The 12,629-nt window shown below is 35.0% G+C and overlaps 1 protein-coding gene across 2 annotated transcripts in view; it reads left to right on the plus strand.

Moving 5' to 3' along the window:
• SRGAP2 (SLIT-ROBO Rho GTPase activating protein 2) overlaps positions 1 to 12,629 on the plus strand; it is a 99,181-nt gene that overhangs the window by 61,786 nt on the left and 24,766 nt on the right. For both annotated transcript variants that reach the window (XM_015814477.2, XM_015814478.2), the window contains exons 9-12: positions 1,046 to 1,073; positions 5,731 to 5,755; positions 9,109 to 9,169; positions 11,875 to 11,952. In XM_015814477.2, the coding sequence (XP_015669963.2) occupies positions 1,046 to 1,073; positions 5,731 to 5,755; positions 9,109 to 9,169; positions 11,875 to 11,952 (192 nt within the window). The remainder of the gene's footprint in view (positions 1 to 1,045; positions 1,074 to 5,730; positions 5,756 to 9,108; positions 9,170 to 11,874; positions 11,953 to 12,629) is intronic.

Here is a 12,629-nt window from a genome sequence, read left to right on the forward strand (position 1 = left end):
TTTTTGCTGGGAGTGGGAAAGTGATTGTTTAAAATGTGTTATTTATTGTCCATGATTAATAATTAACCATACTTGATTCATTTCATTTCTGATCTTGGGGAAAAAACTGTTGCTGATATAAATCAATACCATTCCAATAGAGAAAGCTATCTTAGTTTTGTTATCTGTCCAATAATGTATGTCTTCTCTGTTACTGTAAATTGAGCTCCTTTTAAATATTGCCCATAATGCCCCCAGGCATTGCTGTTTGGTGTCTTTTTCCTCATTTGAAATACTTGTGGATTTTAAAAAAATAATAAAAAGACAGGAAATAATAAAACCATGGACTTCTGAACTAGCTAGTGTGCTGGTGCATTGTACCTTGTATAGCTCTCTAGAGGTCTGGCATGAAAGATCAGTTAATCCACGGCCAGCATGACCAGATTGGACAGAACATTCCATGCTAATAAACCTGAGAATGTTGTGTACATTTTCTGAGCAATTTCTGAAAAATAGTAATCTCTTGCTGAGATAGAGAAAGAAATGTCATGCTTCCTGCCATGCCTTTTTATTACACTTTAACCATTCTACCAACTATAGCAAGTCAGTGTCTAAAGAGCAAGGTAAGTCCTCAGGCAGCTAAGAACTGTTTTGTGCCTTTCCTGATCTAGTAGGAGAGAATATTTGTAGCTCGGGGTTGAACTATTGAGATTTTGATATTCTCTGAGCTTGGTTGTTTGCTTGCCTTTCATTATTCAGCTAGGTAGCATCAATGTGAGTGAATGTGATGTTTGCTGCCTATTTATATGTAGTAATTTGTCCTATTTACTCTACCACATCTCCACTAAAACTGGTAGAGCAAGTTCGGAGCATATCCATATTTCCTAAGTTGCTGCTGATCATCTTGATCAAAATGACTGTTCTGAAGGGGAATCAGCCACTGTGCCTCCCTCCCTCCCTCCCATAATAGTTTCTTCCAGTTCCCTTTCACATTTTTTCACATGCCTTCTTCATATTTTTTTCCTCTGTTTAAAAACATATTTTGTTTTCATTTTTCTCATCACAGGTCAAAGGACTGACTGCTCTCTTGCGAGGTAGGTGTGGCAGCAAGCAGCTTCCTTATTTGAATATCTTCCAACAGGCAAAGCAGGAGTTTCCTGCAAACCAAATGTTAACTAATTCACCTCCAAACAATCATTGTTTTGATGGCACCCCAGGTTTTCAATGCTCTTTTATAAAATGTTCATGGAAATATTGGTTTCGTTTAGAAATCTTTGAGTAGTTTATTCCCCCCCTCCCCAGACATGATGTTAGGAAATGAGTCCATTTATAAACTAGAATATTCATCAAAAACAAAAGTATTGGCTGTGGTACACAGTGAAAAATTGTTATCATGCCATTTATTCCCTCTGGTGTGCGTTGGGGAATTTGGATCCACTGGAATTTTGAAGGATTTCAACTAGATCATTACAGAGATTTGCATAGTATTGATCATATCATTTGACTGTCAGTCTAAGGGCAGAAGTAGCTATTACATTTGATAATGGCTTTACACTAGCAGTGGATGCCTTTGTTCAATTGTCCAGCTAGCTACACAAGTTTGTGACACTTGTATAAGTATTTTGGGGCCATAATACCATTCACTTCCTCACCTTTGCTCCAGAACCTTTTTGCTAGTAGAAAATGGGACATACAGGTAAAAGATAAAGTCCTCTTCAGATTGACTTAGACACATAACGGATATGTCTGTACATTTTCTTGTCAAAGATATAGACGTGGTATGCCGTAGCCTTTCTCAGAAGGAAACACAGGTACAGAATTTCAAATTAAATGAAAAGCAAAATTTAACTTGGGAGAGCCCCACATTAAGCCTGTCATCATGCTCTAATTACCAAATGCACTTGAGAAAGTGAACAAAAAAAGATCCACATTAATACATTTTACTGTGCTGCATTTTTTTAACTGGTTGCGTTCTCACATCATGCTAAGCCATGAACCTTATAAACCGTAATGGTTGATTGGTTTGATTCTGGCTTAGCTCATTGTGAGCTTATTGTGATTTGACTGTTTGACTATTTAGCTAATAATATATTATAGATTTTCCCAGGCTGGCACTGTGCTCTGGTAGATTCATCTGTATCCAGTAGGATAAAAAGCCCTGAAAAAAATTATTGAAGTGCTTTTGATTGCCTAACGGAGGAGGGGAGAGATCAATCATACAGAGGTTTTCTTCCATTTTGCCCCACTGACCCCATCTGGTCTGACAGAGAATTGGATTAAATCAGTGAAGAGAATAAACGTTTTGTTATAACTGGGCCCGACATCAATCATTCTATCATAAATGTCACTGCAGATGTGGAAATAATAATTGAAAAAAATGACTTTTTATAGGTCTTCTGTGGAATGTTACAAATCTCCAAATTGCTATTATTGTTGGCCTAGAAGCTAAGATGTATGTCCATATGGTACATGACTGTATTTTTTTTAAAAAACGTTAACTGGTCTAGAATAATTACTTTGATTTACATATCCCTGTGGAAAGAAAGATAGGATATAAATCAAGTAAATAAATAAAATAAAAAATGAAGCTCAGCTGATAGTTCCTGATTGGGAACTGACACTTGCAGTAATGAAATACGATTCATTGTGGTACAGCATTAAATATAACAGTAGTATTGAGACCAAAATTTGAAAATACCTTAGATTGCCTGTGAGAAGAACCTGCATCACCACCATTTTCATTTAATCCTTACTAATAATAATTAATCTATTATTGGAACTATATTGGAATTCCATTGCTATCCCAATCCTTGCAATGTAATAATAATAATAATAATTATTATTATTATTATTATTATTATTATTATTTATTAATTAATTAAATTTATGCACCCAGCAACACCCAGCAACTTCTCATGGCTTACAATTATTAAAAACGAAGTCTAGGGGAAAAAAACACAAAAACAGCACAAGACAGAAGAACAATATAGGAAGCATTTGGATTCTGTCTTGATTCTTGTCTTTATTATTTTTTTAAAATACCACAAAATTAAAAATATGTATCTTAAGCACAAGAGAGGTTGCTTTTGTTTCATATTTATCTTCCATCTGTTTTGGCAAGGAACTGAATTATATAAGGGATTTTTTCCAGTAACCTTTATTTCCAGCAATTCATTTGTCAGAACAGGATTAACCAACTTGGAAGTAAAAGCAGGAGGGAAGGCTATCAGAGCTGACTTCCAAAAAGATAAAATGGGGTGTTCCTTTTTGCAATTATTTATTTATTGATGCAGCCATTTGTTTGCCACCCGCTCATGATTCTAGATGGATTACACTCATAAAGTAATAAAAATCATACACTGAAACAAACCTGTAAACAACATACCAGCCAGTTTGACCTATCACCAGCTGCTTCCATTACTTTTAAATTGAGTTGAACATGGACAGCTGAAATCAGATTTTAGTTATAGAATCAAGGGCCAATGAGCAAGATGACAAATGAATGGCAGGCTGATGATTCATATCTAGCCAAATTACCTCAATAGTATATTGCCACCATGCTCCATATTTGTCATTTCAAGTTCTCCAATTCTAAGACAAGGTTGTATGGTAGTTGTTCACATTTTAAGAGAAAGTTGTTAACATTTTGAGAGAATCCATTTATATTATCTGTTTGAGATGAAGTATTTTAACTACTAATCCTTGGTTGCTGTTACCTTCTACCAATGATGCACTGCTATCGGAAAATTGCTTCATTTTAAAGAAAGTTTGGAAAAACTTCTGGTTGAATCTGAATAGATGGCTTCTGCCAGCCAGCATAGACCATTCTAAGCTAAATGGATCAATATTCTGAATTGGGTTGGAAGAACAGGGACCTTTGTGTTCTCTGTGTTTGTATTTTGACTGAGTTCCCACTTTTCACTAGACCATTATATTTAAAGCATAGTTTGTTTGCCAACCCATAATAGATTGACAACACAGGAAGTTATCAATCATATTCTGGCTAACTATAATATATAAACTCTATCATTTATGTTATCTCACACCCTAATGACACTTTTCATTGATGTCTCAAAGAGGAGACTAAGAAGGAAACAAGATTTAATCCTTATATTTTTGTCCATCTTTTCCAATCTTCTTTATAAAAATTTCTGTTTATTTGACAACATAAACAGCAGGGAAGCAGCCTCTATTAACTTGCTTTCAGTTATGGATAATAGGGAAAAGTGAGCATAACCCCTGGGGTTCTAAGTAAACTTCAAGAAAAACAACTGGGCATCACATTGTAATTGCAAGCATCTATTTGTCCATTGTAGGTGCAAATAAGCATATAATAGTGTATACATATAGGCAGTAATTAAGATCAATCAATCATTTTGTGTCATTCACCATTGATTTGGGGCAATAACATCAGGTTATCTATTTATTGTTAACCACTATGGATCTGTTGTCAGAGTAAGAAAATTGGGTGTTATTTGACGTTAAGATTTTAAAATGTGTGCATTGTATTTATATACTAAGGTTGATAGGACACCAGAGCAATAAACAAAAAAAGAAAATGGAAATGGAAAACTACCTTATTCTTTGACAGACTACTGCTCGATATTATCTGGAGATGTTTACTTCAGCTAGTAGTGATTCTGTATGTGATAGTTCACCTGGAAAAGTTACTGCTTGAAATTAGACTTTGTACATACAACAAATACTAGTATTAAGTGCTACCTCATCCAAAAATTTGTATGGAGTGAGTGTGTCATGTACTCCAGGTTTTTTTCTTCAAAGTTATTTTAGAAGTCATAAGTCAGTCTAGAGACAATTCTGTTTTCCCATAGGAAGGATTTCAATCACATCAGTTCAAGGTATAGTTCCATAGGTCCTCAGGAGAGCCATCCAAATGATTAAATTTAAGTGCCTTGGATCTGTAGATAAGTTGTAAAACAAACTAAATTTCTGTTCGTCTTAAGGACTCCTGAGAAATATCATTAGGTTAGCTACCACCATAGATACACTGCATAAATCTTCTAGCTAACTTCTAATATCTACATTCCTTAATCGTTTCTCTATGATCAGAGAAACCCATTAATCCTCTGCCTCAAGTGACATTCTCAACAGATATGATGGTACTCCACTATATTTAAAATGAATGATAAGGTGTTCCACATGAGAACACCTAAACAAATGTTTAAATGGCCATTCTATTCTGAGTCTCCTAGTAATATATAAGAAATCACAAACATATTTATGAGATGGTTTGTAATTGTTCTTGTTATTTCAATCCTGTTACCTTTGTTTTATTGAAGACATGGTTTAATAAAGTGCATTAAGTTTGAATTTGTCTCAGAGAAAATAATTTGAATTTTCTCACCCTTTTGGCTGTAAATTATCCAGCAAAGCATGCCTTTCTTAGCATGGTGCTGCCTTTAAATAATTTCTAAATGACATTACAGAAAGAAAGGGCTTTGTAGTGATGTTCTCTAAGATTGGAAGTAAAAGTATAGCCATCTGTTAACAGTAAAGCCCGCTGTGCCTGTTTGACCATTACAGTACTTTTATTTTAAATTAGATTTTAAAACTTGGAAGTAAATATGTCTTGTATTTGAATCTTCTCTACAAACCCCACCCCCATGAACTCTTTATATTTCAAATAAATTGATACTTTGGTTGTAAATGATTTATTTGAAACATGCTTTCTCTTCCTGTTCTCCCTCATCTATTGATAATGGTTCGTGTGAATACTTGGATCAACAGCAGACGTAGTTCTACCATAAGAAAGCAGGTAAGAAAGTTATTTAAATGACAATAAAATCATTCTATAGTTGTCAGCTGTTACTGAACATGCTGTTGCTGTCAGTAGCTTCTGACTCTGATTTCTTTTGCAGCAATATTTTATGGAATGCTTTAAAAGGAGCAGAGAGTCCAGATCATGGAAAGTAATTGTTAATTAGTAAATCTCCTTTGCCTTGGTCAGACCCCGCATAGAATATTCTGTCTGGTCTGGGCACTGCATCTCTGAAAGAATAATGACTGTATAGCAATTCAACTAAGTTCAGCAGAGCACAACCAAGATAATGAATGAAGGATCTAGAAATAAAACTCAGAGTAGTTAAAGAGCAAGGATCTTATAAGAAATACAACTAAGGTGAAATATGAAAGCAGTCTTCAAATATCTGAAGGGTTGTCATATAGAAGATGGTTTATTTTCCATTGCAATGGGGAGTAGGGTCAGAAACATTGAGTTAAAACTAGAAGAAAGGTATTTCAGCACTTGCTGACTGTTTGAGCTATCAGTAGTACAACAGGCTGCCATATGTTGTGACAAATTCTCCTTTACTAGAGGTCATGAAACAAAAACTTTTAATTTCTCCAGCATTGCAAAGGGGCTGAATTAGATAATCTCTATAGTTCCTTACAACATTATGATTCTGTGATTTTATAGCAATCAATAAGAGTCTTTATATTACTCATTTATTTAAAGCATTTATACCTTGCAGCTCAGTCAAAAATACTCAGTGCAGTTTGCAGATCAATAATCCCTTCTCTAATTATAAACAAAAAAGCTACTACATAGCCTATAGAAGGTAAAGGGGGCATTTGTCTCCTCTTCTGATAACTGCCTAAGGACATTTGTATGGAATGAGGCATAACCTGATACTAGATTCCTGAGAAATCAACTAATGCTTATTCTATGTTAGAATTTATCTCACAAATTATTAGCAACAATATTGAAACCTATTTTGAGATCAGATTTCATCAGGATCACCAATATCACTTGTCGGAAAATAGCTCAGAATCTGTGTTTTATACCATTTTTCCTGCCTCCTGTTCTCCAAGCTTAATTGGTGACCAGACATTTATGAATGAAGCTCAGTTACCTTTTGCATGACCAGGGAGCAATTTAGAGTGAATTGCCAGTTTGAAGTAATATATCAACTGAATTGTAGTATGTGAAAAGGACCGTCCTGTGTTCAATTGTTGCTGTGCATATAACATTGAATCTTAGAGGACCTGGAGGGAGGTGAATACTCAGGCAAACGAAAGGCCCTTGCAAATTATCTGTTGATTTGTTTTGAGGCTAGAATTTGTTGAACTTCATTTGAGTCTATCATTTATCTATAGTCCTATAGATCATTTTTTTTTATTTGCACCGAACAAAAAAGACCAGGTCTCTCTCTCTATCTTTGAATGGAACCATACATATTGTTCCCTTATCTCTTCCTGCTTGGAATTTTTGAACTTGAAGCTGTTGCCCTCTAATGGCTGGAACATACCTGAGCAGTTAGTTCTCTTCCACTTTGATTCACCTTTATAACTCTTAACTGCTCCATTTTACTGTAATTGTGTGTTTCAGCACTACTGTCAGCACCTCTTGCATTATTTTCTGGTTTGTTAGGTAGGACTGTGTGTGTGTGTGTGTGTGTGTGTGTGTGTGTGTGCTTGCAGGGGGGGGAGGGAGATGTGATGTGTCCGTAAGAGAAATTCCAGTGTCTTTTTGCCCCTATCTGCAATGACTTATGGCATGCTAATTTTTAACATAATGTTAGCAAAGCTCCTAAGCTGTAAAATTGCATTCAGAAGAGCTGGTTTACAATGCTTATTAGCACAAAATATCCCTTATTTGAAGAGTTAAAGGAAGCTATTCTGGTTCTTTGTCCCTGTGTGTACATATACAGCTGTTTGTTCATTGATGGTCACAGCAGAAGTGTTATCTGTACATGCACACATGCACACAAACCACAAACCACTAAGGACAATAGTCAAAGCAGCAATACTGATCCTTCCAGAGGAGGAACAGCTTTAATGCCGCATGCTGTCATGCTTTGCAAAAGACCTCTCGGCATGCTTTATAGAGCACTAGAAGCTATAACATATGTTCACAGTAAAGTGAAAAATTGAGGTTTCTTTTTTTTTCCTCTTCCAGAACAGCTTTGATTTGAGGCTTCACTTGTAGTTTGTTGTCTTTTAATTATTAACTTACCGTAAAGTGTGTGTGTGTGTGTGTGTGTGTGTTTATATATATATAAATTTCTATTTTTCTATTCCCAACTCAGTTCTGTAATATAAGCAATGATAAGCAACTATTTGATTTTTTTTTACTAATGACAGTACTGGCAATTTTTTTTAAAATAGCAAAATATCTCTCAGTTTGGGAAAAGCATTAGGAGCTCTTTTCCAAAATGGGGATTCTATTTTCTCCATCAGACTAAAGCAGACTAAAAAATGGAAAGCCATTGAGACATATCTTTCCTGGATTGATGACATCAGATCTGTAAGACAGAAGGTGTAATGATACCTGGAAAGATCTTGAGAGACTGGGCAAAGAGATATTGTTAAAGGAACTGACTAAATGAACTACCACAGTTCATTTAGTGACTGTTCAAAGTTACAACGACATTGAAAAAAGTGACTTATGATCGTTTTTCACTGTTACGACCTTTCCAGCATTCCCATGATCATATGATCAAAATTCAGGTGCTTGGCAACTGGTTCATATTTATAATGGCTGCTGTGTCCCAAGATCATGTGATCACCTTTTGCAACCTTCTGCCAAGCAAAGTCAATGGGGAAATCAGATTTACTTAACAACCGGGTTACTGTAGTGATTCCCTTAATAACTGAGGCAAAAAAGGTCGTAAAAGCTCACTTAACATATGTCTCACTTAAAAATACAAATTTTGGACTCAACTGGGGTCATAAGCCAAGGGCTACCCGTATATTGAAATAGAAACAATATGTATTTAAATATTCTGAAGGCTATCATCACAACATTTCTTAAGAAAAAAAATCTTAAAATTCTTCCTTAATTTCATTTAGTAGTATATTGCAGGTTTTTTCTATAAACACATTTTTCTTTTGGGTGTTAACAGGGTCTTTATACATCATTAACCATATATAAATACTGTATCTATTCCGAGCTTTTCAGTGTGTATTTATTTAATAATATCTTTTGCACGATGCTCGCTGTATAGAAATCTTACATTTGGAAATAGATGTCCCTGGGTAGACTATTTCAAAGTATATGAAGTTCAGAAATTTATATATTTCCTCTACCTCTCCCCCCCCCTCCCACTCACTTCCTTCCTTTCTGACAAGCTATTGTTTTCATCACATTTTGTCTATTTTGTCATTCAGGATTCCAGCCACTCAATTCCTTTGGTGGTAGAGAGCTGTATACGTTTCATTAGCAGACATGGTAAGTGTGAAAAGAAAAAAAAATCACAAGGTTATACTTTATTGTTGAGGATTGTCTAAAGTGACACAGTTTCAAGGTATTTAAAAAAAAATGTCTGAAAGAGAGACAGTGTGCAGTGTTATCACTTTTTTATTCATGACTTCCTCTGTTAAGTTTTAGGATTTTTTTGACCTAAGATCTCTGCCAAATGCAGCTCAAAAAGGCAGTTTACAGTGGTTATGCCTGGGCCTTTCCCTTCTTTAGCCTTTATTGGCCAATAAAAATATTCCTATTTAAACGGGCACTTGACTGTTGAGCTAATTATCAGCTGATGGTTATTCTTGGCTTTTTTATGTATATCTGCATTTTTCTGCTATGTAGCATATTAATCAGTAAGTGTTTGTTTTTATAATTTTGCTAACCACCTACAGTGGAAGAACAATAAGCAAAGATACATGCTTTGTTATGTTGTATTTGCCAACATAATTCAGTTTTGCATCAAAGTTCCTATATCAAAAATAATTTGTAATAATCAAGAAGTAATAAGTTACTGTGAAAGAAATGCCTCTTTGTCACTTAATGACATCTAAGAAGCTCCTTCCAGTTGTAAAGTTTCATCAGGCACTACCCACGCATTGCTGTATACTTGCTCCAATCAGATGGGAAGTATGCATTTATCTACATAATAAAGGACTGTTTGTTTAAATCTGTAGGCTGTCACAAGTTAAATGATGCATGGAACAAACACTAATTCACAGGAAATAAGGTATCCTTTCACATAATTGTAAAACAGTGGAGGAAAAGAGAAATATAATAAATTCAAGATAATCCAATGTTAAAATAAATGGCCTCAGATCAAAGCTGTACATTTTATATAGAGATTTTTGACCTAATTTCCTTCTGGCCAATGCAAGCATACCACCATATCCATAGAAGATGTTTTGCTCTTGGATAATAAATAACAGATTTTCTCTAAAGTCATTTGAAGTAACAGTTTAAAAATAATTAATTGATTGTGGTACAACTTCTATTATGAAAAACCCTTTATGAGAGATTTAGATTTTTCTGTGTCCAGAGTATAAATATAAATACTATAAATAGAAGCTCTATTTCATATCAAAGGATTCATTCATTTAAAAAAATCAAAGATTTTAGATCTAAATCATGTATAATATAAACCAAATAATATCCCATGTATCTCGTTGTCTAGAAACTGGATTGCATATATACAGGATGCTGCTTAAAAGAAGATTTGACTGATTTACTTTCTGATTACTCTAGCTTGAAAGCCTCCACCAGGGATTGGGTACTAAATTCAACTAATTTTGTAATTAGTGTAATAATTTAATCATTCTGTGCACTATAAATTGGATCAATATCCCATATACAACTGAGCACCAACATTTAACCTGTTTTCTGTTTAAATATTATTTATTTTAAGACTCACCTTATAATAATTAGATCTCTGACAGGATTCAACCAATGGAAAAAAAAATAAAAGACAAGCAAGAAAAACAACTGTGATAAAAAGCCATAGAGGCTAGACTGTCACAGAAACCACAAACCTTAGATGAATAGCACCCTAACCATAACAAAATAAACATTGGTACAAGCTTGGCCTTCACATAGAGAGATCACCACAATCAGAGAACCAAATTATTTATCTTGTGTCTACATATAATGTGCAAATCCTCATAATGAGTTACAAATAACAGTGTCTGACAGATCTAAAAACTGAGGCACATGTGCTGAGAGACATGTTGAGGACCCACATTTATGCAGTACAATGCAGTAAGACATGTACGGATCTATACATTGGGGGAACAAAACCACCATTTTATAAACGCATGGCACAACATAGGAGAACAAACTCATCAGGACAGGATTCAGCAGTCCATCTGCATTTGAAACACAAAGGTCATTCTTTTGAGGACAGCAAAGTCCACATTCAGGACAGAGAGGAATGCTGGTTTGAAAGAGGGAACAGCTCAACAGAAGGGGGACGGATATAATCCCACCTATCTCCTGTTTACAACACAGTCCTTTCAGCAGTTCCAAGAAGGTTCCACATCCATTTGCACTCTTCAGGTGACCCTGAGGACACAGATAAACCTCCAAGTCACCTCAGCAACTCTCAGAAAGAATGCTAACAACTAGATGACTGCAAGGAATTCAAATCTTTCCATCCTCCACCATTTAGTTAGAACTGAAGAAGTTTCTTGGATGAGAAGCGAAACATATTCAAGGAAAAACAAAGTGCAATTGCCTTTGAAAAAGCACCTTTGGGACAACCATGACCTGGATGACAGAGAACCTCCATAGACGTTGAGGACTCACACTGCATAAAACAGGCATAGGAATCATGAGATCCTAAGAATGTTTTTGGATTGTTATTTATTATTCACTAAGGCTTAGCTGTAAAAAAATTTCAAGTTTGGGAGTGATTGAAAAATTCAGTATATACTTCTGTGTAGCATTTCTGTACAATATATGTGTAACAATTCTCTAAATCTATTCTGGAAGACATTTTGTTTCAATGTATTTAAGGTACAAAATCATTGAGTGCTGTAATTGGGCCCTAGAAAGTTCTATAATAATGCCACAATTTTGACTTCAAGTGGCTGTATCTTAGGTTCCTTTATCAAAAAAAAAAAAAAAAAAAGGTGGAACGGCATCATTTGTGTAGTTCCTTCAGTTTTCATGTATGCTTCCTATTTTCTTCCCAGGACTTCAGCATGAAGGAATATTCAGGGTATCTGGATCTCAGGTTGAAGTGAATGATATAAAAAATGCATTTGAGAGAGGTAAGAGCAATTATGTTTGCCTCTGCATTTGCTTTGTGCTTCAGGATTTAAGAGATGCTAAGACTGAAGTTGCAAAAGAGGACAAGATCTTCTTTTCCATGGTTCTCATGCTGCTGTAATGAGCATATTTTTCACATCCTTGCCCCACCCCCATCCCCCAATGCTCAGTAATCTTTGGTATCTAAATCCCTTAGGTTTCTGCTTCTTGTCACATTGCTATATAAACATTTCAGACTGAAGGTGTATGGAATTTCTAAAAGGCCTTATAAATTATTTTAAATTCCTTTAAGTTGTGACATTTTCATAAGTAAATGGGATAGTGACAGCAGGAAGTTCATGGGGGGAAAGTTCAATGGAAGTGATTGAAGGGAGAACTCTTCAAATCTGGCATAGGTTTCCTCACATATTTTGTCCCCCAAAACTGTCACAGAAAATTCTCATATTGTATCCTACAATGAAAAGAATGTCCTTCCATTCAGTATATGGTTGTACCTTTCTTTAAACACAAGTAGTTTCAGGAGGGGAGAAGAATAAATGAACCGGTTTGAAAAATTGGTTTAGGATTTTGAATATGCTGGGCTTTGGGGCTCTATTTGTATTGATGTTGTGATTCTTTTACATATATATTGCTTACCTTATTTTGTTTTTAATCATTTGTATGCTGCCTGTTTTATAAA

The sequence above is a fragment of the Protobothrops mucrosquamatus genome, unplaced genomic scaffold, assembly GCF_001527695.2.
Source record: "Protobothrops mucrosquamatus isolate PMUCROS unplaced genomic scaffold, P.Mucros_1.0 scaffold256, whole genome shotgun sequence".
Lineage (NCBI taxonomy): Eukaryota > Metazoa > Chordata > Lepidosauria > Squamata > Viperidae > Protobothrops > Protobothrops mucrosquamatus.